The sequence below is a fragment of the Typopeltis vanoorti genome, chromosome 5, assembly GCF_054136105.1.
Source record: "Typopeltis vanoorti isolate ZY-2024b chromosome 5, IOZ_Tvanoo_1.0, whole genome shotgun sequence".
In the NCBI taxonomy this organism is placed as follows: domain Eukaryota; kingdom Metazoa; phylum Arthropoda; class Arachnida; order Uropygi; family Thelyphonidae; genus Typopeltis; species Typopeltis vanoorti.
The window spans coordinates 99,628,921-99,653,535 of record NC_143553.1 but is presented as its reverse complement, the minus strand read 5'-3'; the positions used below and the strand labels follow the sequence as shown (position 1 = coordinate 99,653,535).

The window sequence follows — 24,615 nt, the reverse complement described above, 5'->3', positions numbered from 1 at the left end:
TGTGCCATTGACTGATGAGAGTCTAGAGATAGACGAAATTGAGGTGCTTAATATATTAAAGAACCTTAACACTAACACTGCCATTGGGTTAGATAGCATATCGGCCCATGTGTTACGAGAATGTGCAAGAGAATTAGCAACTCCTCTAACCAGGATGTTTAATTTAAGCCTCAGTTCTGGTAAAGTGCCAATAGAGTAGAAAGAGGGGAAAATAGTTCCATTGCACAAGGGAGGCTCTAAGACTGAGGTTGCAAATTATAGGCCAATCAATATATCTGGAGTGGTGGTTAAGATTTTGGAGAAATTGGTAAAAATTAGAATTCAGGACTGGGTGGACAGCAGTATGATACTTTATAAGGGGCAACATGGTTTTGTGAAGGGTAGGTCTTGCCTAAGTAATTTGCTTACTTTCTATAATAAAGTAACAGTGAAGTTGGATAAAGGAAATCCTTACTCAGTGATACTGCTTGACTTTGCAAAGGCTTTTGACAGGATTCCACATGGAACTTTGTTACATAAATTAGAGCAAATGGGTATGGATCCAAAGATGGTGATTTTGATTAAAGGATAGCTGGTGGACAGATATCAAGGTGTGGTTTATGGCAGAGCTGAGTCCAGGAAAAGTCAAGTGACTAGTGGTGTACCTCAGGGCTCAGTGTTTGGTCCTCTATTGTTTAATTTGTACATCAACGATATTGGAAATACCTTGAATGGAAATATCCACTTGTTTGCTGATGATGCAAAATTGGGAAGAGCGATAATCAATTCAAATGATGTAAATATCTTACAGGATGACTTAAATAGGCTGATGGTATGGACTGAGGTAAATGGCTGTCAGTTCAACGTGGCTAAGTGTAAGGTGATGCACTTTGGGAAGATGACATCACATGCTGTTTACTATATTAACAGAACTGAACTGCAAGAAGTTGATGAGACAAGAGACTTGGGAGTTATTGTGGACAGAGAACTTAAGTTTAAAGGGCATATTGCAAAGATTGCCAAAACATCACATCACATCAAATTACATGGTTGTTGAGGAACACACTAACAAGCATGGATAGGGAGGTTATTGTTCCACTCTATAAGGCAGGGGTTCCCAACCTTTTTGTTTCCCAGAGCACATTCTAAAATACCGATAAGGCGACAGGCACCATCTATTTTTTCAAGCAAATTTTTTGAATTCGTTTGTTAAATGAATACATACAAAGTTTACATTATAATCAAATGTTTTATTACTTAAAAGTTTACATTATATAAAAATTTAAATATATATATGTAAGTTAGTGTGATCTTTGGCATTGCATTTCATTGGCCAGTGCTTCATAATTAGGAGAATATGATGATATTCCAGTTCTTAAACTGGAATGAACAACTTCGAATGCGCATCTACTTTACATTGTATGCGTTTAATACTCGTCATGTGTCATTAACGCATGCATCATATAGCATGCCATGAATTGTTGTGGGATTATTTCAAACTATACGGCACACACAAATTGGTCAACGGGTGCCATGGTGCCTGCTGGCATAGGGTTGGGAACCCCTGCTATAAAGCATTAATAAGGCCGCGTTTGGGCTATTGTGCACAGATCTGGTCGCCAGGATTTCTTGGTGATGCAGAAGTGGTAGAGAGGATTCAGAGGTGGGTTACAAAGATTGTTGCAGGTCTGTGGGATGTTCCCTATGAGGATAGATTGATGATCTGTGGGCTCCAAAAACTAGCTGATAGACGTAGGAGAGGAAATATGATAGAGTTATTTAAATTGTGAAAGGGATTTTACAGGATTGATACTGATGATATTTTTAAGACTAGTGCAGGAAGTGAGAGAATGAGGGGCCATCTCTGGAGATTGTTTAAGAGTGTGGTTAACAAGGGTGTTAGGACTAGATTTTTTACTTGGAGGGTTGTGAATTTGCCAGAGTGAATGCTTCAACTGTGAATGAATTAAGGAGAGGTATGACAGGTATTGTGTAAATAATGGTTAGTGTATCAATGTTGGGTCTCCTGCAATGAGTGTTTTGACTCCATGGAGACACCGTTAAAATAATAATAATAATAGTAATACATAAATCAGCAGATAAATATAAGCCTGATAAAGGTAAATCCCCAACTTCTCAGAAATTGGACAATTCTACAAAGCCAGGAGAATAGATAAATTTTTATATTGGAACTGGATTCTGCCAGAATATAGATGATGTCAAGGTTCTGCAGCAGAAACACAAACTATCCTGTTTCTGTCTGCAAGAAACATATTTAAAACCAGTGAGGACCCCATCTTAAGACTGTTGTTCATAAGGACCAAACTGGAGATGGTCCTGTTCATGACATGATCACTATCTTAGTGGACAATCATAACTCCTTTTCAACTTGTTCAATTTAATACTGCTCTGGAAGTGGTAGCCATTTGGCTGTCCATGGGTTTTCCTTAATACAGTATGTTCCGTTTATTTACTACTGTGTTCTGAGATAAGCGAGATTTGCCTTCTACAAAGCCAAGAGAATATGTAAATTTTTATATTGGAACTGGATTTTGCCAAAATGCAAACGATCCTGTTTCTGTTTGCAGGAAACATAGGACCCCACCTTAGGACACTGGTTCATAAGGATAGAACTGGAGAGACTCCTATTCATGGTGGGATCGCTATCTTAGTGGGCAATCATACTCCTTTTCAACATGTTCAGCTTAATACTGTTCTGGAAGCGGTAGCCATTTGGCTGTCCATGGGTTTTCTTAATACAGTATGTTCCATTTATTTACTACCAGATTCTGGAAATGAGATTAGCTTTTAGCATCTGCCTCAGCCCATACCTCTTATGGGTGACTTTAATCAGCACACTTTGTGGGATAGTGCCAACACAAATGGATGAGGCCATATCACTGAGCATATGCCTTGACAATAATGATTTCTGCCTTTTTAATAATACGTTCTTCTTCCACATGCCTACCCACTCATATTCTACAATACATCTTACAGTATGCGCTCCTCATTCTTCCACTACTTATGTGGGGGTGTTAATTAGAACATATTATTAATATTATATTATTATCTGAGACCTCCAGGAAGTCAAGGACTCATTGGGGATGGCTATAATTAGGCAGGATAGATGCACTAACCACTTCAAGAAGCAAACTATTCCACTTACTCACTGCTCTGTGAAAGAAAAATATACCTCTTACCCCTTTTCTTACCTCTTACCATGAACAAACATAGCTTCCTTGCATGCCTCCATGTTTTCTCCCTGCCTTCCATATAATGAAAATTTTCAGCAGACGATATCCTATAACACTCGTTCAGAAATTTTAAACCTTTATTTCATCACCCCTCTTTCTCCTGCTAACCAGAATTTTTTTTAATCTTATCCACACACGAAAGGCCACAAAATCTATAGCAGATTACCCATGTGTTGGCAAGAGAAACAGCTGAGGGCTGTAATCTTTGAGTAATGCAGAGTGGGGGAGACTATTCTGAAGGACAGAAGTAGATGGAATAAAAGAGAAGACAGTGAAGTTGGTTTGGTGAGTTTCAAGATGGAGTGTAAAAGGGTGTTGGTTAGCAGTGGCTCTTGTTTTAATGATTTTGGAGGAGAGTGAAGGAATAGTAGTGGCCAATTCAGCCAAGCACTGTCCATCAAAGTATCTGTAGAAGAAGCACCTAGCAGAAACTGAACATCTGTGAGAGTGGGATCATTAAGTCACTGGATTTCCCTCTTCTGGATAGAATTGAGCAATCTTAGAGAGGATTTTTGTGCATCACTCCAAATATGGGAGCAATATTCTATGGCTGAACAGATTTGGGCTTTGAATAGAGTTAGCAGCTGTGAAGATGTGAAGTAGTGTCTTGTCTGAAAAAGTACACCAAGTTTTTTAGCAGCTACGGAAGCTATAGTTGAAATGTGGTAGCAGCTCCTTGAAATTGGGTGCACCTCTGATCTTTCCTGGCATAGGAAAGATCAGAGGTGCAGGTCAGTACAAGAAGAGAAATCTGATTGTGTTTGGATATCTTGGTATTACTGAAGGTTACAGGGAAGGGAAGCGAGCCCTTTCTTGCGAGAGATCAGATAAGACTAAGTTTTGGTGGCATTGAAGTTTACTTCAATGCGCCAAAACAAGGTGGGCAAGGGCAAACAAGTTTGCCCTTGCCGAACTGGAATATAGCTAGGAGAGCTGAGTTCACGTCACTGGTTCTGGTAAATCTTGAGAATTCTAATAATTGAGCACTACATGGTTTGTCAAATGAAAAGGAGGAATGGAGTGTATTGTAATCGACAGAGCTAAGGATAGGATTGGAAGTCTGTGAGAGAGCAAGTCATTTATATACAAGAGGAAGAGAGTGAATGAAAGAAGAACCCTGGGGTACTCCTGCATTGGTGGGGAAATCTGAGGAGAAGAAACCATCTGTCATCACACGTAGTAAGTGACTCCAGTTGTAGTATGGAAGGCAGACCATAGGATGGCATTTTATTAAGTAGGTTTCTTTGCCAAACCCAGTCAAATATCTTTGAAATGTCGAAGGCAACTACATGAGTTTCTCCAACTTTTTTCATGGCTTGAGTGCAGCCGTTGGTAGTGAAAGCAAGATCATCTGTAGATTGTGAATAGCAGAATCCATACTGCTGGTCTCTGATTAGTTGGTATGTCTCTAGCTGGTTCAAAAGTTGGTTGTTGATGACCTTCTTCATAATTTTAGAAAGAACAGAAATGAGAGCAATTGGACAGTAGTTTGTTGATTACTCTAGAATAGGGAACGGTCAAAGCCTCCTACAGTGAGATTGGTATGAGGGTCAATGAGGGTATCACTCTCACTGCATGTGGGAAGAGTGTGTGTGTGGGGGGGGGGGGATAGGAACCCTTGCTCTAGTGACGAAATATGGCTGCAGCCTCTTCAGGTCTCTAATAAGCAAGGTGGTGGTATATTTCACTAGTGATAAAAGACATCTACCACTTGAGCTCTAGGTGGCATTTCCTCCAATTTACTTTTGTGGTGGCAATGCTCACCAGGTTCGCCAGAGCGCATCAACAGTCCTTTAGTAGCCCTAGTTATACTCTCATCTCATTACTCTCACCACATCAAACATACTCTCAGTCTGTCCTCATAATCAAATTCCATAATATTGGTATAATCTTTGTAATATTTTCTTTGCCCTTTCCAAAGCTTCTTATCCCCTTAATCCAGGAAAATAAATCTACACACAGTAATCAAGCTGCAGTCTTATCAAGGCCTTGTAATGAGGCAAAATGACTTCCTTCCTTTCCATATCAAGGTTTGTTTCAATATCGCAGTTATCCCGAGTTGTATTTGCAGTTTTTGCTATTTGGCGTTTGAACTTTAAATTCCTGTTCACCACAATGCCAATATCTCTAGCCTCATCAGTCTCTTGTAGCATAACGTCACTAATATAATATGCCATTGAAAATCCCACCTCATTAAAGTGCATAATGTTACAATTGCTAACATTGAACTGATAAACCACTGGCAGATTGACACTCGCCATATACCACTTTTTTGATATATGTCTGTCAACCATCCATATATTAAAGGCAAGAGTGTTTATATTCCACACCCATATTCTCCAGTTTATGCTACAGCCTTCCATGTGGTATTGTATCAAATGTCTTAGCAAAATCCAACAGTATCATCATTATTATTATTATGTGACCCGTCCAAGGACTAATCATGGGAGAGAACTCTTTATTTCTGCATGTAACAGTCCTCCACATCATTGCCATTATCCGATGTGACATCTTCACAACTTCTGCAATATGGCCCCTGAATTTCAGGTCCTTGTCCACCATCACTCTCATATCTCTCATCTCCTCTACCTCATTTAAAGTTTCCCCACCAAGTGTATACTTTTTATCCCATCATTGCTTACCCAATTTCAGCACTTTATGCTTTGCAACACTGAACTGATAGTTCAACTTATCTGCCCATTCATGTAATCTATTCAAGTCCTCCTGTAAGGCCATAACATCTGCTTGACTCTGCATTGCTCTTCCCAATTTTGCATGATCTGCAAACAGATGCATATCACCAGTTAAACCCATCCCAATATCATTAATATACAAATTGAACAACAATGGTCAAAAAACTTCCTCCTCTTTTGGGATACTTCACTCCCATAATTCTGATACTTATCTGACAGTCAGTCAGTCACTCCAACTTAGACGTCATTTTCCAATCCCATGTGTTTCAGTTTATTTAACAGCTTGCCATGTGGCAGCCTATCAAAAGCTTTTGCAAAATCTAAGTATACCATATATGCATCTGCCTTGTCCAAGACATTTGTCACCCTGTTATAGTATCACAGAGAATTATGCTGTTATGAACCCGTTACTGTATCCTACTTCTCACCAATCTCTCTAGTACCTTTACCACAACTCCAGATAAGCAGATTTCCCTATAATTTGAAGCTACAGCCTTAGATGAAACACCCTTATAAGTTGATCACTGAATAGCTCAGCAATGTCTTCTGCACCAGTTACCATTCTACCATTTTCATCCATTAACATCATCTTACCATAATCATTCTTCCTCTTACTTGTCATATATCTAAAAAAACTCTCTAGGGTTTTTCTTTGCCTAATTTGCTAATTTCTGCTCATACTGCATTTTTGTTGTCCATACAAAAAAACTCCCTGAAACTCTGGTTTTTCATCCCACATACAGACAAATCGGCCCTTCAGAATACACGCAATTTATAGACAAAAAATATTAGTTGTGGTGGTGGGCAGTAGATAGCGTCGATGGAGATGATTAGTAGTAGAGGTTCGGTGTAGTTGTGGAGATGGAGAGTTTTACAGTAGGTGTCCTCCCGCGATGAGTCTTCAGACTCCTTGGAGGTGTCACAAATAATAATAATAATAATAACTGAGCCATTCTTGTTGAACACATGTTGCAGTGCTTCTCTTTCTGGTAATTTCTTTTTTCTCACAATATCCTTTGTGTTATTTCTCATAATTTCATTTATTTTGTTTTCTGCTAGATCCTTTGTTTTATGGGAATGGAGTGGAGAATCATTATTTTTCTCTTAAGTTCATGACAATAAACTTACACTATAAACATACCACAACTCTAGTCGGATTTGCTATAGCAAGTATCTACTGTACAGAGAGCCTGTTCTTATTTTTATTTTTTATCTTCAAAGTTTTTCGCAAAAAATTTAAAAAAAGTTGACAAGATTAAAAGTCATACACCGGTGGCTGCAACCAACCGGTGTATGAGTTACATAAAATAGTCCAACTTTACAATCATTTGATTTGATTGTAAAGTTGGACTATTTTATGTAACTCAATTATGGAGCATTAATTGATTACAAAGAAAATTTAAAACATACTAAAACATTTTATGAGATTGATTGTAAAGTTGGACTATTTTATGTAATAACTCAATTATGGAGCAATAATTCAATACAAAGAAAATTTAAAACTCGTACCCTATTTTATGAAACTGGATAATTAATTATAAAAATGTTTGAGTAAATGGCTCTCTATATTTAGATTATATTAAGGATGTTAGAGGGCAATGGATGGATGGAATGAGTTGCCAGAAGTGGTTGTGAATGCTTTATCTGTTCAGTGAGGTATGATAGATATTCACACAATACCTATCATACAAAGAAGTATGATAGGTATTGTGTGAATAATGAGTCTTCCCACAGTGAGTCTTCTGACTACATGATGATATCCATATAATAATAATAATGCTATCTTGTGAATAGTTTCAGAAATATAAATTTTTGTTTAATATGACAACTTAGAATGTGGGTCTATAAATTTGAAGTGTTTATTTATAAAAAATATGTTTTGTGCAAAATATTTTCTAGATATTATCTCGAATACTGGATGGAAGCCGATTTAAAGAGTTTAAGGAAAAGTTTGGTTCTAATCTTATAACTGGCTTTGGCTTCATACAACAGTAAGTATATGAATTTTTTTTAAATGTTATTTTTTACTGTTTAAAGTTTTCACAGAAAAGGCATGAAAAATTAATAAAAGATTAAGAAAAATTTAATTTTTGTTATATTGTTAGATTGCAAATTTTGATAGATTAGAAGGAGAGATGATATGATTAAGACATTTAAACTGTTGAGAGGAAGTTATAGTGTTGACACTGGAGAGGTCTTACGTTTGGTGGAACAAGGGGAGTTGTACGGATGAGAGGCCATCCCTACAAGCTGTGAAAGGAAGTTGTGAACCAGAGAATGAGGAGTGGTTTCTCTGCATGAAGAGTGGTTGAACCATGGAATGTACTGCCTAATAGAATTGTGAGAGCACGAATGGTGAATGAGTTTAAGGAATGTCATGATCGACTTTGCGTTTTCTAGGGCAGGCCTCCCACAATGAGTCCTGTGACTCTATGGAGTCCCGAATCATAATAATTATAATTATATTTTTTGCATATAGACTCTCTTTAAATTTATTTAATTAATAGTTAGTTGTTACATGCTCCCTCCCTGCAAATTAATATACAGATTTTTTTTGTAACACTGGTAGCCATTCAATTTCTTCTGCACTGTTAAGTTTAGTTACTTGTTGAGCCAATGTTTTCAAGACCATCCTGCCATCTTTTCCCTGGTCTTCCATTGCTGCTTTTTTCTTTGGTATTCAGTCCTTTACTTTCTTTGCCCTTTTGGTTATCCTGCATTCTTTCCATTTTTGGATCTAATCACTGATTAGTGGTATTTCACAATTTTCTCTGATTTGTGAGTTTCTGATTTTGTTTAATATTGTTACACCTTCAATTTTTTTCTTAATGTTTTATCTCAGTGGTTTCGTTAATTTGTCTAATTTTGTAGTTGCTTCATGGGTCTGTGTTGTATATGCTACTACCAGTCTGACTATCCTTTTGTAGATTCTTAATTTTGCTTCTTTATATTCTTATTCTTCCAGATGATGCCATTGAAACAACCAGAAATTCTACTTGCTTTTCTTGCTTGTTCTTGTTAGTAATATAAATACAAATTAGTAATATAAAATATAAATATTTTATATTTTTATATTAATTTGTTCAGTTATTTTCCCTTTGGTTTCTAATTTAAATCTTATTCTTTCTATAGTAATTGTCATCGTTTTCTTTTTGATAAAAATAATAATGATGGAAAACTAGCATAAAAAAAAATCTTGATATTTAATTGTAAAATTTTCCCCTTTATTTCTCAGGCATTTTCAGTACAGAAATGGAATAGCAAATTATACAAATAACAGAAACATTTTAAAATGTGTCACCATAGTAGCTACAGTAAGGTAACAAAAATAGTCAATATTTTTTAACTAAAAAAAATTTATACAGGTGTACCACTGATTTTGGATCCAATCATTTATTGGCTGTATTTTGCAATTTTCTCTGATTTGTGAGTTGCTGATTTTGTGTAATATTGTTACACCCTCAGTTTTTCTTAATGTTTTCATCTCAGTGGTTTCATTGATTTGTCTAATTTTTGTAGTTGTGATTTCAATTATGGTAATATAGACTGGGATGAAGAGACAGCATCAGGAACCAAAGAAAATGAATTTCTTGAGTTTTTGATGGACAACTATCTTAAGCATTACATAACAGAGTCCACACGCAGATTGAGTGGCTTGAATTTGGTTATCTCGTTAGAAGATGGTATTGTAAATGGTGTCACATCTTCCTCCAGTTGGCAAAAGCGATCACTTGGGTGGTGGTGGTGGTCAGCCATATCATGATTTTTGTGAGAAAGGGTTATATGTAGAACTATAAGGTGGTGATTATAGCGAACTCAGGAGGTGGCTTGCAGCGATATCATGGAATGAGGAATTGGATGGGAAGGGAATCAGTTTGCTTGGTCTCTATATGGGAGGTATCTGGCAAAGGGAATGACTTAGTGAATTCCAAAGGTCAGGAGATTAAATAAGGTAGATATGAAATAGATAACCGAAGAGGTGAAGCATGTAGTCTGGAATAAAATGGCATTATGGAGGTGGCACAAGATGAGTGGCAATAATCAGTTACATGACAAGTACAAAGAGCAAGCAAGGAAAGTGGCTCACTTGGTATGAACAACAGTTAGCAAATGGCATTAAAGAAATCCTAGAGAGTTTTTTCGATATGTGGCCAGTAGAAGAAATAACAATTATGGGAGAATGTTGTTGGTCAGTGATAATGAGGAATGATAAACACTGAGGAGTAAATAGTAGAGGTGTTTAATGAGCAAGTATTTCATCCTTGTGATTGTAACGTAATGCAGAACTTGAGAACATTGGGAATGGAGGGGTGGGGATGAACCAATGATAGTGAGTGAGAAGGAAGTATATGAGGAATTGAGTAAACTTGATGTAAACAAGGCCATGGGACTTGATAGTATATCACCATGTGTCTTGAGGAAATGTTCCAGGGCATTGAAATCAGCTTTAACATACATCTACATAAGTCTTAGATTAGCCCAAGTTTCAAACAAATCGAAACATGGCAAAATTGTTTCGCTTCATAAAGGGGGTGACAAAACTAAGGCTTCAAATTATAAGCCATTCAGCTTGTCTGGAGTCATAGTCAAGGGGGTTGGTCAAGCAAGTGAGGACAAAGATTCAGAACTGTGTTGACAGCAGCAGAATTCTCTTTAATGGACAGCATGGGTTTGATAAAGGAAGATCATGTTTTAGCAGTCTACTTACTTATTATAATTGGGTGATGAATACATTGGACAAGGGGATGCATTATAGTAGTATATTTAGATTTTGCAAATGCTTTCGATAGATTGCTACATGACGAACTAGTAGTTAAAATGAAACAGATGGGGTTGGATAGTAGATTAGTGTGTTGGATTAGAGATGGGTTTTCTGATAGGTATCAGCAAGTTGTGTATGGGGGAGTGATATCACAGAGGAAAAAGGGTCACCAATGGTGTGCCCCAGGGGTCTGTTTTATGGATGATTATTGTTTTAATTTGTATGTAAATGACACTGAAAAGGGCTAAAATGGTGTAATAATATCTTCTCTTTACTTTATTATTATTTGTTATATTCTGATATTATTATTTATCTAATCATTTATTTTTAAAACCTTCGAACTGTGCCTTTATGTTATTTTCCTTAACAGTCGTAACACCGAGTTTGTAGTCATTGCTTGAGCTAGTTCAGTCACTCTTAATCCTCTCAGGTTATAATTTGATTCCCCCCCCCTCAAGGTCGTAAGTATGCTATATTTTCACGTGTACGTAGTCTAGATTTAGGAAGTGCTTCCGGCTGGAACCAATTCCCTTGTTTCTCTTTCACTGATCTTTAAAAATTTATTTGTTTTTTGAACTACAGTATTAAAGATTGCATAGAGGAATTGTATGTCTTTCCCATACATGCAAGAGAAATGTCCAGCTCAACACAGAAATATCTCTAAAATTTAATTCTAATTCAAGCAACGCTTTCAACTTAATATCAGTCAGTCATGGCTATTCTATCTTCAGGACACACAGGTTTTATGAGACAGTGCATTGGTAAGGAAGAATCAGGCAAGCTATTAACAAACAAAACTGTTTATTCATTCTAAGTCAAGATAATTACAAAGATTAAAACTGCACATATCAAAATATCTGTCTCTGATTAACTCAGCTAAATAACAATGGAGACAAAGTAAAGCATGTGTCTGATTCTCCACTCGATTAGATTTGCAATTCTCGCTTAAACTCTATAACAAAGAATACATATATGCTCATGGCAGTCAAACACGTGGGTAGACATACACACACTCTAACGTAACTTAACTCAGGCTAAAGACAGAATTAGGCATAACTAAACTTCACAATCAGTTTCCCTTTCATCACGTGACATTAGCAAATTTCTCTGAACTCTATGTACAATTAGTTCACAATTAATTAGAGGTGCGGCTTTCCGACTTCACAAAAAATGTTCTTTATGCTAACTAACTATGAGATCAGCATTCTTAGCCTTAATTTTCACAATCTAGGAAAGTTCTACAAAATTCTTACTTGCAACCTTGCCAGCTAGTTCAGTACACTAGATCCTAGAGATCATGATCACGTGATCTCTAGGATCTAGTGTACTGAATTTTTTTTTACTGTGTTTTTTATCGGAAGGTAAAAACTACATTTGGACACTAGTTCATGGCAATGATGATACAGCATGCTCGGAGATTGTCAAGAAACTTCACGGTGGGACTTCTGGAAGAGACCGTCACCTGCTGTTACGAACCTCCTATCATCATTGGACTTCTGCTGGCGGGTCGGGACATGACTCCCTGTCCTTGGAATGGCTGGACACAGGAGCCTCTTCGAAGCGAGACTGGGAACAGAGATGTTTTTGGTCCCTCGATTTCTTCCTTTTATCCTATTCCCTTGCCCTTCGAACTTCCTCAGATTAAACCGTCCGGATATACTTGGAGGGTTTTTCTGCCACCCCCACTGTCACTGAGTTCTGGCAGGAAAAACCCTGTATCCTGTTGACCTTCGCAATTTTTGCTAGTCTCAGGTCAAGATGTCTAATCCTGTCTGAGCTATTTCTTTGTTTGTACAATTTCAGTGGTTCTTAAATATTTTAACAACTTACTCTAATATTTTAACAGATTTAATACAGCAAAAAAATTTGAGGTAAACGTTAATTCAATTACAAGTATTTTGTATAATTTGTTATTTCCAAGTAAAATCGGTATAGAAAAATTTTGTACTAATTTTTCTTCCTACAAGATTTTACAATGGTAATATATAATTGTTTGCAGAGTTGGGGAAAGTTATGAGAAGTAGCACAAATGTCGTAGTTTTGTAAAGAGGACCTAAATAGACTATTTAAATGGAAGAGTGTAAGAATGTGTGTGTGTGTGTGTGTGTGTGACACACACATTCTTACACTCATTCAAACGGTCTGTTTAGGTCCTCTTGCAAAACTACAACATCTGTGCCTACTTTTCAGCAATATTAGCAAAGTATAAGATTTTAAAATTTGGGAAGCAAAATTGGAATGCAGAGCATAGGATTGGTGGGAGATATTTTAGAGGAAGTGGAAGAGATGAAAGATCTGGGTGTGATGGTGCATGTGGACTTGAAATTTTGTGGACATTTTGTGAGGACAACACACTGGATTATGGGAATGAGCAGAGAACACTGATGCATAGAAGTAAGGATGTTTTGATCCCATTGCACAAGAGTTTGATCATGCCACATATGGTGATGATTAAGTTGGTTTCTGGTCTCTGAAATGTGGAATATGAGGACAGATTGAGTGAATGCAAATTACAGAACTTAGTGGATAGAAAGAAGAGGGGGGGGGGCATATTCAAGACATATAAGTTGGTTAAGGATAATTACTGGATTAATGTGGGTGAAATTTTTCATAGAATATCTGTAGGTGTGTGTGTGGGGGGGGGGGGGGGGGAACAAGAGGCCATCCCTGAAAGATGTATAAGATGGATGTGGATCTGAGCAAGGGGATGAGGAACAGATTTTTTGAATGCACAGTGGTGGTGGTGGTGATTGTGATGCATTGCCTGAGAGTGTGGTGAGTGCAGGGACAATGAATGCATTTAAGTCGAGGTACGATGAGCTGTGCATGTGAGAGTGGGATCTCCAGTGATGAGTCTTGATTCCATGGAATCAAGAGACTCATCACTGTTGATAATAATAATAATTTTCCAGCACCCTTGGTCCAGAGCCTTTCCAGACCAACAGAGGTTATGTAATAATAATTCATCAGTACAATTCTAACTCTTGTCTCTCTAAAGCTCCATGGTTTTCTAGAAACAACATATATATCCATTGTAAATTATATGTGTATTAAGTGATTAAATAAAATGCTATAATAATTTCCAGCGCCCTTGGTCCAGAGCCTTTCCAGACCAACAGAGGTTATGTAATAATAATTCAGTACAATTCTAACTCTTGTGTCTCTAAAGCTCCATGTTTTCATCAGTATAAATGATACAATGCAAGTGACTATGGACTTGTGCTTATGCTCAACACCACCACCATTGTGAAATGTCCCTTACTTAAATATCCTAATTAATGTTAAATGTATGCAAATTAAACTATGAAATGTTCAAAATCACCAGATGACCATCAAGTGCAGATGAAAATAATTAAGTGAGAGTATGCATGCATAAAGCTATCTACCACATCCAATTTTTTTTAAGTGTGCTGTCAGAATTTTTGCCTGGACTAAAGGAGGTGCTGGCCATCTATTGCTGAAAAATCGGTAATTTGTTGTGTGTGTATATATATATATATCTACTCTATATATATAAAAAGATAAGCTGAAATTTGGAACGTCTTTATGTCACGTTTTTTGTCTTACCGGCTTACCAGCCTGGAACTCGGGGATGTTGGGTGCCATAGCTGCTGGGGGGGGGCCTCCTAGTGTGTATATATATACAGGGTGTTCGGGATAAATTTGACATATTTATAATTAATTATATTTTTCCGTAAGTTACATGTATTAACACACACTTCTCTTCATTTAAAAGTTTGGACCCTTCTTCATTCATATACAAGATGTCAGAAAGGATGGATAGCTGGAACCCACCTGAATCATGGAAGAGAATAACTTGTATCATGATGATTCGTGCCCGCCATCAAAATAAGGATATTACGACTGCTGCCCAATGCTCCCTGAATACAGTAAAAACAATCAGGCATGAACTAGAGACTTGCAATGGTGACTACGAGGATGTAGCAAGAAGAAAGATCCCTAGCAGACAATCTGATTGCGTTCGTACAGCAGAATTCCTCGCAAATCTGCAGGAACAGGTGTTGAAGAACCCTGGCATTGGAATTCGGGCTTTGTTCGTGGAGTTGCTAACTGTAGTCAAGCCCTGGATAACAAGGGTAGCCAATGGTAGGCCGTATGTATGGCAGCAGGATTCGGCCCCTTGCCACACCTCTGGGAAAAGTCAAAAATGGTTGTCTGAAAATTTCTACGACTTCACCAGTCCAAATGTTTGGCCTCCAAACTCCCCAGACCTTAACCCCATGGATTATTTTGTATGGGGCGCAGTTGAAAAAGACACCAATCGCACTTCCAGTAATACAAAAGCCCAGTTAATGGATAAAATTAAAACAGTTTTTGCGGCCCTTCCCAGGGAGACTGTAGCATCAGCTTGTTCGAGGTTCCGAAGCAGAATTGAAGCTGTGATCGATGCTAATGGTGGTTATTTTGAGTAAATCTTGTTGATAGTATTGTAATTAACTCTGCCTGTAATGTTTTTTTGTCAATTCATTAAATTTAATAGATACAAAGAAGATTTTCTTTTTCCTTACGAAACTGTCAAATTTATCCCGAACACCCTGTATATATATATATATTTTTTAATTATATATATATATATATATATATATAATTAAAATAATTTGGCTGTAACCAATAGGTTGGACTGGAAAGCTAGTATTCATAACAGCCTCAAACTGCTGATAGGCAGTTGGGATGATAATGATCATCATAAATTAAAAATTATGAAAGATTGAAAAAGTACTATCTCCCATAAAGGAGATAAACATAAACCATCAGATCTATTTATATTTGTGCTATAGAGTAACATTTTACAAGTTTCTCATAAAATTTCACAAGAAACCTGCTCTTATGAAAGAGTTTTGTATTATTTCAGAGAATGTTGTGTTTGGTAGAGATGGCATGTTCAGCAAAACCCTAGTGTTTGGGCTTGTTGTACTTGAAATAAAGTTATGTTCTTCATGACAGATAAAAGCAGATCTTCCAGATTACTCATAAGATAAGCCACTACAGGAGTAAAGAATCTGGTAAACATCCAAAAAACCAAATGGAGGAAGCTTGTTCTTGGGAGATGAAAGTTGAGAATTTTCTGACAGGACAAAAGGCCCCAAATATCTTAAGAGGATTTTCAAATTTTTGCAATATATTCAGCAATTCCTTTCATATAAGGGGAAATATGAGTGATTTTCTCTTGAGCAGAATAGGCAGTAATTCTGTAGTTGCTGAAAGCTTTATTGATGAAGACCTCAGTGAAACCATTTGACAAGAAAATTGATCTAATATGTCGTGATTCTTTCTGTACCAGTTTATATGAAGAACATAAAGAATAGATATGATATATTAAGGTGTTAATAATCCCAACATTATTCAATTTGTTGGGATTATCAACACCTTAATACATCGTATCCATTCTTTATGTTCTTCATATAAATTGCTACAGAAAGAATCACGACACATTAGATCAATTTTTTCTTGTCAAATGGTTTCAGTGAGGTCTTCATCTATAAAGCTCTCAGCAACTACAGAATTCCTGCCTATTCTGCTCAAGAGGAAATCACTCATATTGCATTGCATTGTGAATGGAGAACCTATAGAACAAGCAAAACATTTCAACTACTTAGGCACGATTTTTAGTGAAGATGGTAAATTAAATATGGAAATAGACAACAGAATCAACAAAGCTGGTATGGTAGGAAGTCAACTGAATAAATTCATATGGAATAAGAGAGAAATTAGTCAAAACACTAAATTAGGCTGTATACAAGACAGTTTTCAAACCAATTTTAACTTATGGATCTGAGAGCTGGGTCAGAAGTAAAACACTTGGCTAAAGACTAGAGGCCGCTGATATGAGAATCCTGAGAAAAATTAGGTGTATGAACAGATGGCATCAATTGCAATAGCATATTAAAAACAAGGATATTAGGAAAGAACTTGACATTGTCAGCATCCAGGAATGTGTTAGCAGGGCTAATCTCAGGTGGTATGGTCACTTAAACAGAATGGATGAGGAAAGATTAGCAAAACAAGTGTTCTCTGCCAGGTTGGCAGGAAAAACACCCAGAGGAAGACCAAGATATAGGGATTGATAGGGTAAAAAGTGCCTTAGAAGATAGAAATATAAGATCTGATAATGTTGGAGTCTTGACAGGTAACAGACTGATTTGGAGGAAAATTGTAGATAGGAAGTTAGTAATGATGTAAATTTTTCATGTAGTACTATCATAACCTGTACACACCTTGAGGGTACATGGCAGAAATTTGATGATGATAATCCCAACTTTTTTCACAAAAATGACAGTGTAATTCTCCATGAATACAGCGACCTGTATAAGTTTTCTTCTTCCAAAACATTGAGAATTGTAGGCTGCCATCAGACTGACAAAGAATTAGTATATCCAAAATATGGTATTTGGTTATTTTCTTCATTTTCTAAAGTGAGCTGAATTCTGGGATAAATTAAATTTATTTTGGATACAAAATGACATTAATCCGAAGAGGAACCATTGCAAATTGCAAAAACATCAACACACACCAGTACCAGTTTGTATGTCTTGGAGAAATATTGTTGAGGATATGACTTTCAAAGTGTTTTATCAAATAGTTACAATGATACAGTATTCAAACTGTAATCATAACATCTGAAGGAATTAGATGAAGATCACACATTTTGTTTTGTGATCTTCATCTAATTCCCAGATTATATGGTTTACTTAAGTCCAAAATATTGAATATAAGTTGATATATTAAACTTATATTAAAAATATAACTTTAATATAATAAAATATTTGTCTAATTTACTGGCTACTCCCATCAGAATAGTCAGTAAATTAGATAAACAGTTTGATAACTTGGAAGATCCTTCTTCACCACACTCATACATAACTTTCAGGGAAGACCACTGGTTTCCCCCCCTCTTGCCTTCTCCTCTTTTTATAATCTCATCTGGATTAATCTGATAAAATCCTCTCACTAACTTAAATGTCTCTATCATATCACCTCTTTTCCTCCTATCCACCAATCTCTGCAATCCACATTTTTTCAACCTCTCTCCATAGCCAACATTCCAGAGTCCTGATATTGTCTTAGTCACTCATCTCTGGACCCTCTCCAATGTTTCCATATCACATTGAAAACCACATGACCAAATCTGAGCACAATACAGGAAAACCTCACTTAACGTGATTAATTAATCCATCAATTAATGCATGCTAAGCAAATGTAATAAACAATAGGAATAATTATAATTCATCCATTAGTTGGCATAAATTTGGGGGGTGGGGAATTACAGTATAAGCTATATTAGAGGATAAAGTCATCAAAGTTAATAAAAATCAATTGCTTAAATTTTTGTTTAATGTCTAAACATTTGATTGAGCTACTTTTTTACAAAAAAAAAATTAAGTAAAGATGTTTGAATCATGCTCGACTTTGCCATACTCAATCTGATTGAAATCTAACTCAAGTTCTTTTGCAGTTAGCTTCTTAGTAGTAATATTCTCTTGTTGTTTGCACTCCTTATCTTCTTCATATGTTCTAGTTGAAGATCATTCTTGCTTAACTATTCTGAATGGGAATCGAGCAAGTTTCTCACATTTTCATTATCCAGTTCATTAAATCCCAGTTCTTTTCCAATTGTGCTGACTTTCTTCAATAATGTTAGATCTTGGATTTTGCACATGATAAACTAACATAGGCTTGAGTTTAAAGTCACCTTCTGCATTCCCTCCTAATAAAACATTAAATGATCTTTAGATACTTTGTATCCTGATTGAGATACTTCAGTTTTAGCTAGGAAAGTTTTTGTTGGCATGCGTTTCTAAAAGAGACCAATTTTGTCGATGGTGAATATTTGCCGATCTTCATAATCACCCTCCTGAATTATGCTTTGCAATTCTTCAAGAAGCTTGGCTGCAGAATCTTTATCAGCACTAGCAGATTCCCCAGTTATTCTTACATTATACAGTCCAGCTCAACTTTTAAATGGTCAAACCATCCCAAACTCGCAATCAAGCTTTCACATTCTTCTTGAAATTTGTCTCTTTCAATGAGGTAAAAATATAGAGCTTTTGCCTGATTATTCCCTGTACTAAGGGGTATTCTTTTTTGGTTATAATCCTCAATCCAGTGATAGAAGACGTTCCATCTCGATCATTAAATGGCCTTTATTTCGGGTGATCTGCATGCTTAAAGAAGCACTAGCAACTTTTCCTTCTTCTTTGTATTCTTTGCTCTTATTTAATATAGTCCATCTCGATCATTAAATGGCTTCTATTTCAGGTGATCTGCTTTCTTAAAGGAGCATTAGTAACTTTTCCTTGTACTTTGTATTTTTTGTTTGTATTTAATATAGTTCAAACTGTAGATGCTGTATCCCAGGTCCTTTCACAATCATTGTATTACTAGCTCTATTTTCATGTCTCTTAATGACTTCCAGCTTTTCCGCTCACTGCAGATTGGTGACAAAAAATTTCTCATAACATAAAAAAATTGCGTTAACTGATTAATCACTTGCTTAAAGTGGGAAATAGTATTGTTTCACTCAGTTGCGCTAACTATTATCATGCATATCGAATTTGCATTAAGCGAGGTTTTCCTGTAGTTCAAGTGTGGTCTGACCAGTGCTTTATACAGTGGCACAGTCACTTATCCCTACATGTTAGAGTACTTCTTACCATAGCTGCACTATAAAGTGCATCCTTGGCAACATTAGCAATATGTCCTCAAAACTTCAGTCTGTACTTCTGTACTACAGCACCATTGATGTAGTACACAGCCTTATATTTTTGCACTAAAAATGCAACACCTTACATTTATTGATATTAAAACTACAACTGCACTCCTTTGTCCAAGTAAAAGGTCTATTCAAATCTCCCCGAAGGGATTTGACATCAGCAGTGCTACTTATAATTCTTCCCAACTTTGCATCATCATCTGCAAACAACTGAAGATTCCCACTTAGTTCACGTGATATATCATTTACAAACAAGTTAAATGGCAGGAGGTTCAAGAACAGAACCCTGGGGCATGCCACTAGTTATTACCCTCTTTTTTTTGAGACACTGCTCCATCATACACAACCTGCTGGTATCATTCAGAGAGCTAATCTCCAATCCATCTAACCAATACTATCTATTCCCATCCTATGTAGCTTGTACACCCACTTGTCATGTGTAATCTATAAAGCGCTTTTGCAAAGTCCAAGAATATGACTGTATATCAGCGTTTACCAAACTTTTCCGACCACGGAACACTTCACAAATCTGAAATTTTCACGGAACACCTTAGTTATTTAGTAATGTATTAATTAATAATTAATTGTTAATTTAGCTGATTTTTATTATTAATTAATAATTGATCATTAATTAAACATAAACATCATTAAATTAATTTGTGCTGATTTTCATTGACATACCCCATTCTGATCACCAAAAATTTATAATATTATAAGTACTTACGAGTGAATGCAGACTTTTTCTCCTGTGTGCTGCTAGTTTTCCCTTCCTTTTGTACATCCTGGAGATCGCTTTGCAGGCTGGTGGTGGATGACTCACTATCTGTTGCGTCACAAACACCTTCAATAAGAGATTTCTTAATACCAAAATTAAGCAAAGTCTCTTGTCTCTTATTCATATTAAAATTTAAATCTGCAGGCCTATTACTTTTAAAAAATCATGGCACTACGATTTCGAAACTTTCACCCTACAATATGAACTTGGGAAGAAAGTATTCAGTATTACTAGATTTGAGAACCGGATACAGACTACCTTGAGCTTCAATTTTAGTGGAAAAATTTTCTTTATACTTCCTTGCTGATTGGTCACTAACATTTGCAACACAGATGTTATTTCTTTCAGTTTTGATAATCTGCTTGCAGGCAATTTTTATGACCGGTCATAAACAGCGGTATTCCCTTTCCCAAATTTTGAAAGGTTTCGATGTGTGAAAATTAAAGATAATTCACGAATACTTCTATGTTTAAAAATACATGGCTTGGCCACTAATGTTTGCTACACAGATGTTATTAGGCATTCTGGGTCTGAGCTTTTCGACATATTCACGAATATTATTCTCCTCAGAATATTTCCACTATAAAATATTTAAATGAGAAATGCTTAGAAAACTAAAATGACAAATTCCAGGAGAACTTTTCGCAGAACACTTATTCACTTGCTGGAGTGTGCATGGTTTATTGGCATAGACCTTTCCCTTTAACATGCCCCACAAAAAGAAGTCTGGGTGACTGAGATCTAGAGACTTTGATAGCCATATTCCTTTGAGGATTATGTGATCTTCAAAGAAGCTGGTTTCAATTGACATAGACCTGACAGCCCCATCTTGCCCATCTTGGAAGTAGTCATGTTGTAACTCAGTGTCGTCCAACTGATTAACAAATGTGTTGATAATTTTGCAGTACACATCTGAGTTTATCATTATTCCAAAGAATATGGGACCTATGATGCATGTGCATGACATGGCACACCACACTCCAATCTTAAGGTCATGCAGCTGATGTTCATGAATCGCATGGAGATTCGCTTCGGTGCGTATTCTGCAAGTTGATGTACCCAGTCAGGTGGAACCATGCTTCATCTGAGAAAAATGTTATGACAAGGATGTCATTGATTTCATCCATGAAGGTCTGAAGCAAGTTGCAGTATGACATCCTTTTTGTAAAATTGGGCCCCTGCAGTTCCTGCACTACGGACACTCGACACAGTGAATGCTCCCTTTTTTGCTGCTGTGTGGCAAGTCAAAGGCAACATGCCAATTTCTTGGGACAGTCGCCACAAGGACATAACAGGTTGCTTAACTTGGTGAGGTAAGCCACCTGTTATGCAAGTCCTGCACTGTTTCCTAGATCATTGCAAGACAGCCACTCCCATGGACATTCACCAACATGCCTGTTGTCTACAGTTTTTTTTACCATCTTCTGTATCACACTTTTTGATGGTGCTAAACATTAAACCATTTTCTGAAATTCGAGCATGTAACCTTGAATGAATCCATAGTCCAATATGATTTGACCAAGGACACTTAGAGGAGGCCTCGAGTTATAATATAACTCAGGGCCTCCTCCAAGTTGTAAGACATAATATACAAGATGGACAAATGCAATTGTGGTAGTACACACCACAAGACAACAAAACTAGAGACAGCATGTCTGTTGTCTCCAGTTTTTTCACCATCTTCTGTATCACACTTTTTTGATGGTGCTGCAACATTAAACCATTTTCTGAAATTCAAGCACATAACCTTGAATGAAGCTGTAGTCCAATATGATTTGACAAAGAACACTTTCTGCTCAATTGTTTACATATTTACTGCACTGAGACTGGCCAGGAACTAAGCTAATCAGGGTGTGGGGAACTCAGCGTTGGAAGTTGGCAGCCAGAATGCAGTGCCATGCAGGTGAGACATGCCGGAGCCATGTTGCATTTAAGCATGTCTTTATCCATGTCAATACTCCCATAATTTCATCCATCTTGTTTGTATATTATATCTGTAATAAACAATAACTCGGGGGGCCCTCCTACGAGTGAAACATCCTGTATTTCTGCCTGTTGTTATTGCTTTGCCATTTTATTGCTGATTTTCATATTAAATTTATTACACCTGTTATTCAGTTTAGTCAGGACGCCTACAGACTTGTACTGGATTTGTTTAGCAATATAACATCATCTACATAAAATAGAGCTGAGATTAACTCCAGTTTTGATATTAGGTGTAATACGAATTTCCTTCATAATTTGATCCATGTGGATGATAATATGTAAACTTATCTCACATCTGATTTAACATCAAATCATCTTCTTGTGCCTCTTCTAGTTCTGACTGGTGATTTATATAACTCAATTGTAGGCTATGTATTACTTGACATAATGTCCCATTTACACTTATACTTGTAACTGTGGCATTTTAAACAACTTTTTTTCTTGTCACCTGGTCATGTGCCTTTTCCAGATCTACGAAATTTAAATACAGATTTTTATAATCCCATAATTTTTCAAATTTATGCTTAAAGTGAAAATCTGATCATCACATACTATGTTTAACCTGAACCCGAACCCAGCATATTCTTAAACAAGCTTCCTTTCCAAATTTTCTTAGCCTTTTCTCAAGTATACTTTCATAAATCTTACCAGGAACACTAAGTAGGGGAAATTCCTCTGTAATTCTCACATTAAGTTTTATTTCCCTTTCTATGGATGGGTACTATGAGAACTCTACTTCAACACTGGAATTTTACCTTCTCAATTATGTAGTGTTAAAAGACTTAAAAAAAAAAAACTTTAATTAGTGTTAAACTTTTTTACCTCCATATTTCAGCATTTCTGGTTGAATATCATCTTCTCCAGTTGCCTTTCTACTTCAGGTTTTTTGATGGCTTTTTTCTACCTCACTTATTGATATGTACTCTTGATCTTCCTCTTCAAGGTTTTCTATCAGAATGTTGTCACTTCTTGTTTTATTTAGCAAACTTTCAAAGTAATTACAGGCAGTCCCTGGGTTATGGATGGGATACATTCCTGAGAACGTCTTTAAGTAGGATTTTTATGTAACTCGAATCCATGATGAACAGCGCATATACAGTAGTAATAATAATAATAATAGTACTATAATGGCTCATATGCAGCAATAATAATAATACCATGTAATACTGTAATAATTATAATAATACCCCTGTACTGTAATAAGTTATTATTACAGTACAGTTATTATTACAACTGTTGTGCTCTTTCTTTTAATTCAAACAAACAGAACATAAAAATAAATTCATACAAAAAGTTTATGTAGGAGAAATTTCAAAAAAAGAATATTACAGGTTAACAGTCACATAATGTTGCATCAATGTCTTGCTTACTGGAAGGGGCATTTGTCAGGTGAAAAAGGTATGCTAACATTAATTTGAAGATGTTGGAGAGGATGGAGTGGGTGCTGGAGAATCAGGATAAGATTCTGGTGGTAGAGAATCAGGATTTGAATTAGGATAAGATTCCAGTACTAGAGAGGATTGACATGGTACTGGAGAATCAGGATTTGATTCTTGCTGGAGGAGTGAAGCTTACCACTGAAGTCAGTTTCTTGAAAAAGGTATCTAGGGTTGTTTGCAGAGCCTTTTTCTTTTTTTCATCATAAATGGCCATGTAGCAGTTTATGTTCTCACTAACTGCATGTAAACCTTTGTAAACTGCCCAAGGTTAGGATCTTGCTCCTCAAGCTTAGCAAATCCTGCTTGAATGAGGTGAAGACTTTAGTTAATTCGTTTGTCGTAAACTTTCTTGACTCTGGACCTTCTGATTTTTCGTGTTCCTATCAGCTTCTTCTCTATCTCCATAAGGTTTTCATTGGTTAATTTTTGTGAATAGGACTCTAGTACGTCAATGACATCATCTTCATTGATGTCCAGTTGCAATTGCCACTATCTTCCACAGCTTTTCTGGCTTCGGTGATGTCTTCTGTGAAGCCATGAAAATCATGACAGAATTGAGGGTGCAGTTTGTTCCACACCTCTTTAATTGTTGATTATTCACTTCCTCCCAAGAATCAGCAATGTTTTTGATGACATCATGGATGTTATAAAGCTTCCAGAACTCTCTCAAGATCATCACATCATCTTCTGTAGCCCTGACTGCTTGTGGGAATGTACACCATAAGTGATAAGCCTTAAATGCAGAAATGACTCCCTGATCCATGGGCTATAGTAACGATGTAGTGTTGGGTATTAAAATTACGACCTTTACATTAGGGTGAAGGTCATCTAAAGATGTTGGATGTCCAGGAAAATTGTCTAGCATAAACTGAATTTTAAAGGGAATTTTTTTTTCCACACAATAACATTCCACAGCAGGAATAAAACAATTCAAGAACCAATCTTCAAACATGGCAAGTTTGACCCAGGCCCTTAAATTTGACTTCCAAATAACAG

At 36.4% G+C, this 24,615-nt stretch overlaps 1 protein-coding gene across 4 annotated transcripts in view; it reads left to right on the top strand.

Moving 5' to 3' along the window:
* Positions 1 to 24,615, top strand: part of LOC150106688 (methylcrotonoyl-CoA carboxylase beta chain, mitochondrial-like) — a 321,267-nt gene that overhangs the window by 188,531 nt on the left and 108,121 nt on the right. For all 4 annotated transcript variants that reach the window (XM_090392642.1, XM_090392638.1, XM_090392640.1 and 1 more), the window contains exon 8: positions 7,826 to 7,917. In XM_090392642.1, coding sequence (XP_090248768.1) covers positions 7,826 to 7,917 — 92 coding nt within the window. The remainder of the gene's footprint in view (positions 1 to 7,825; positions 7,918 to 24,615) is intronic.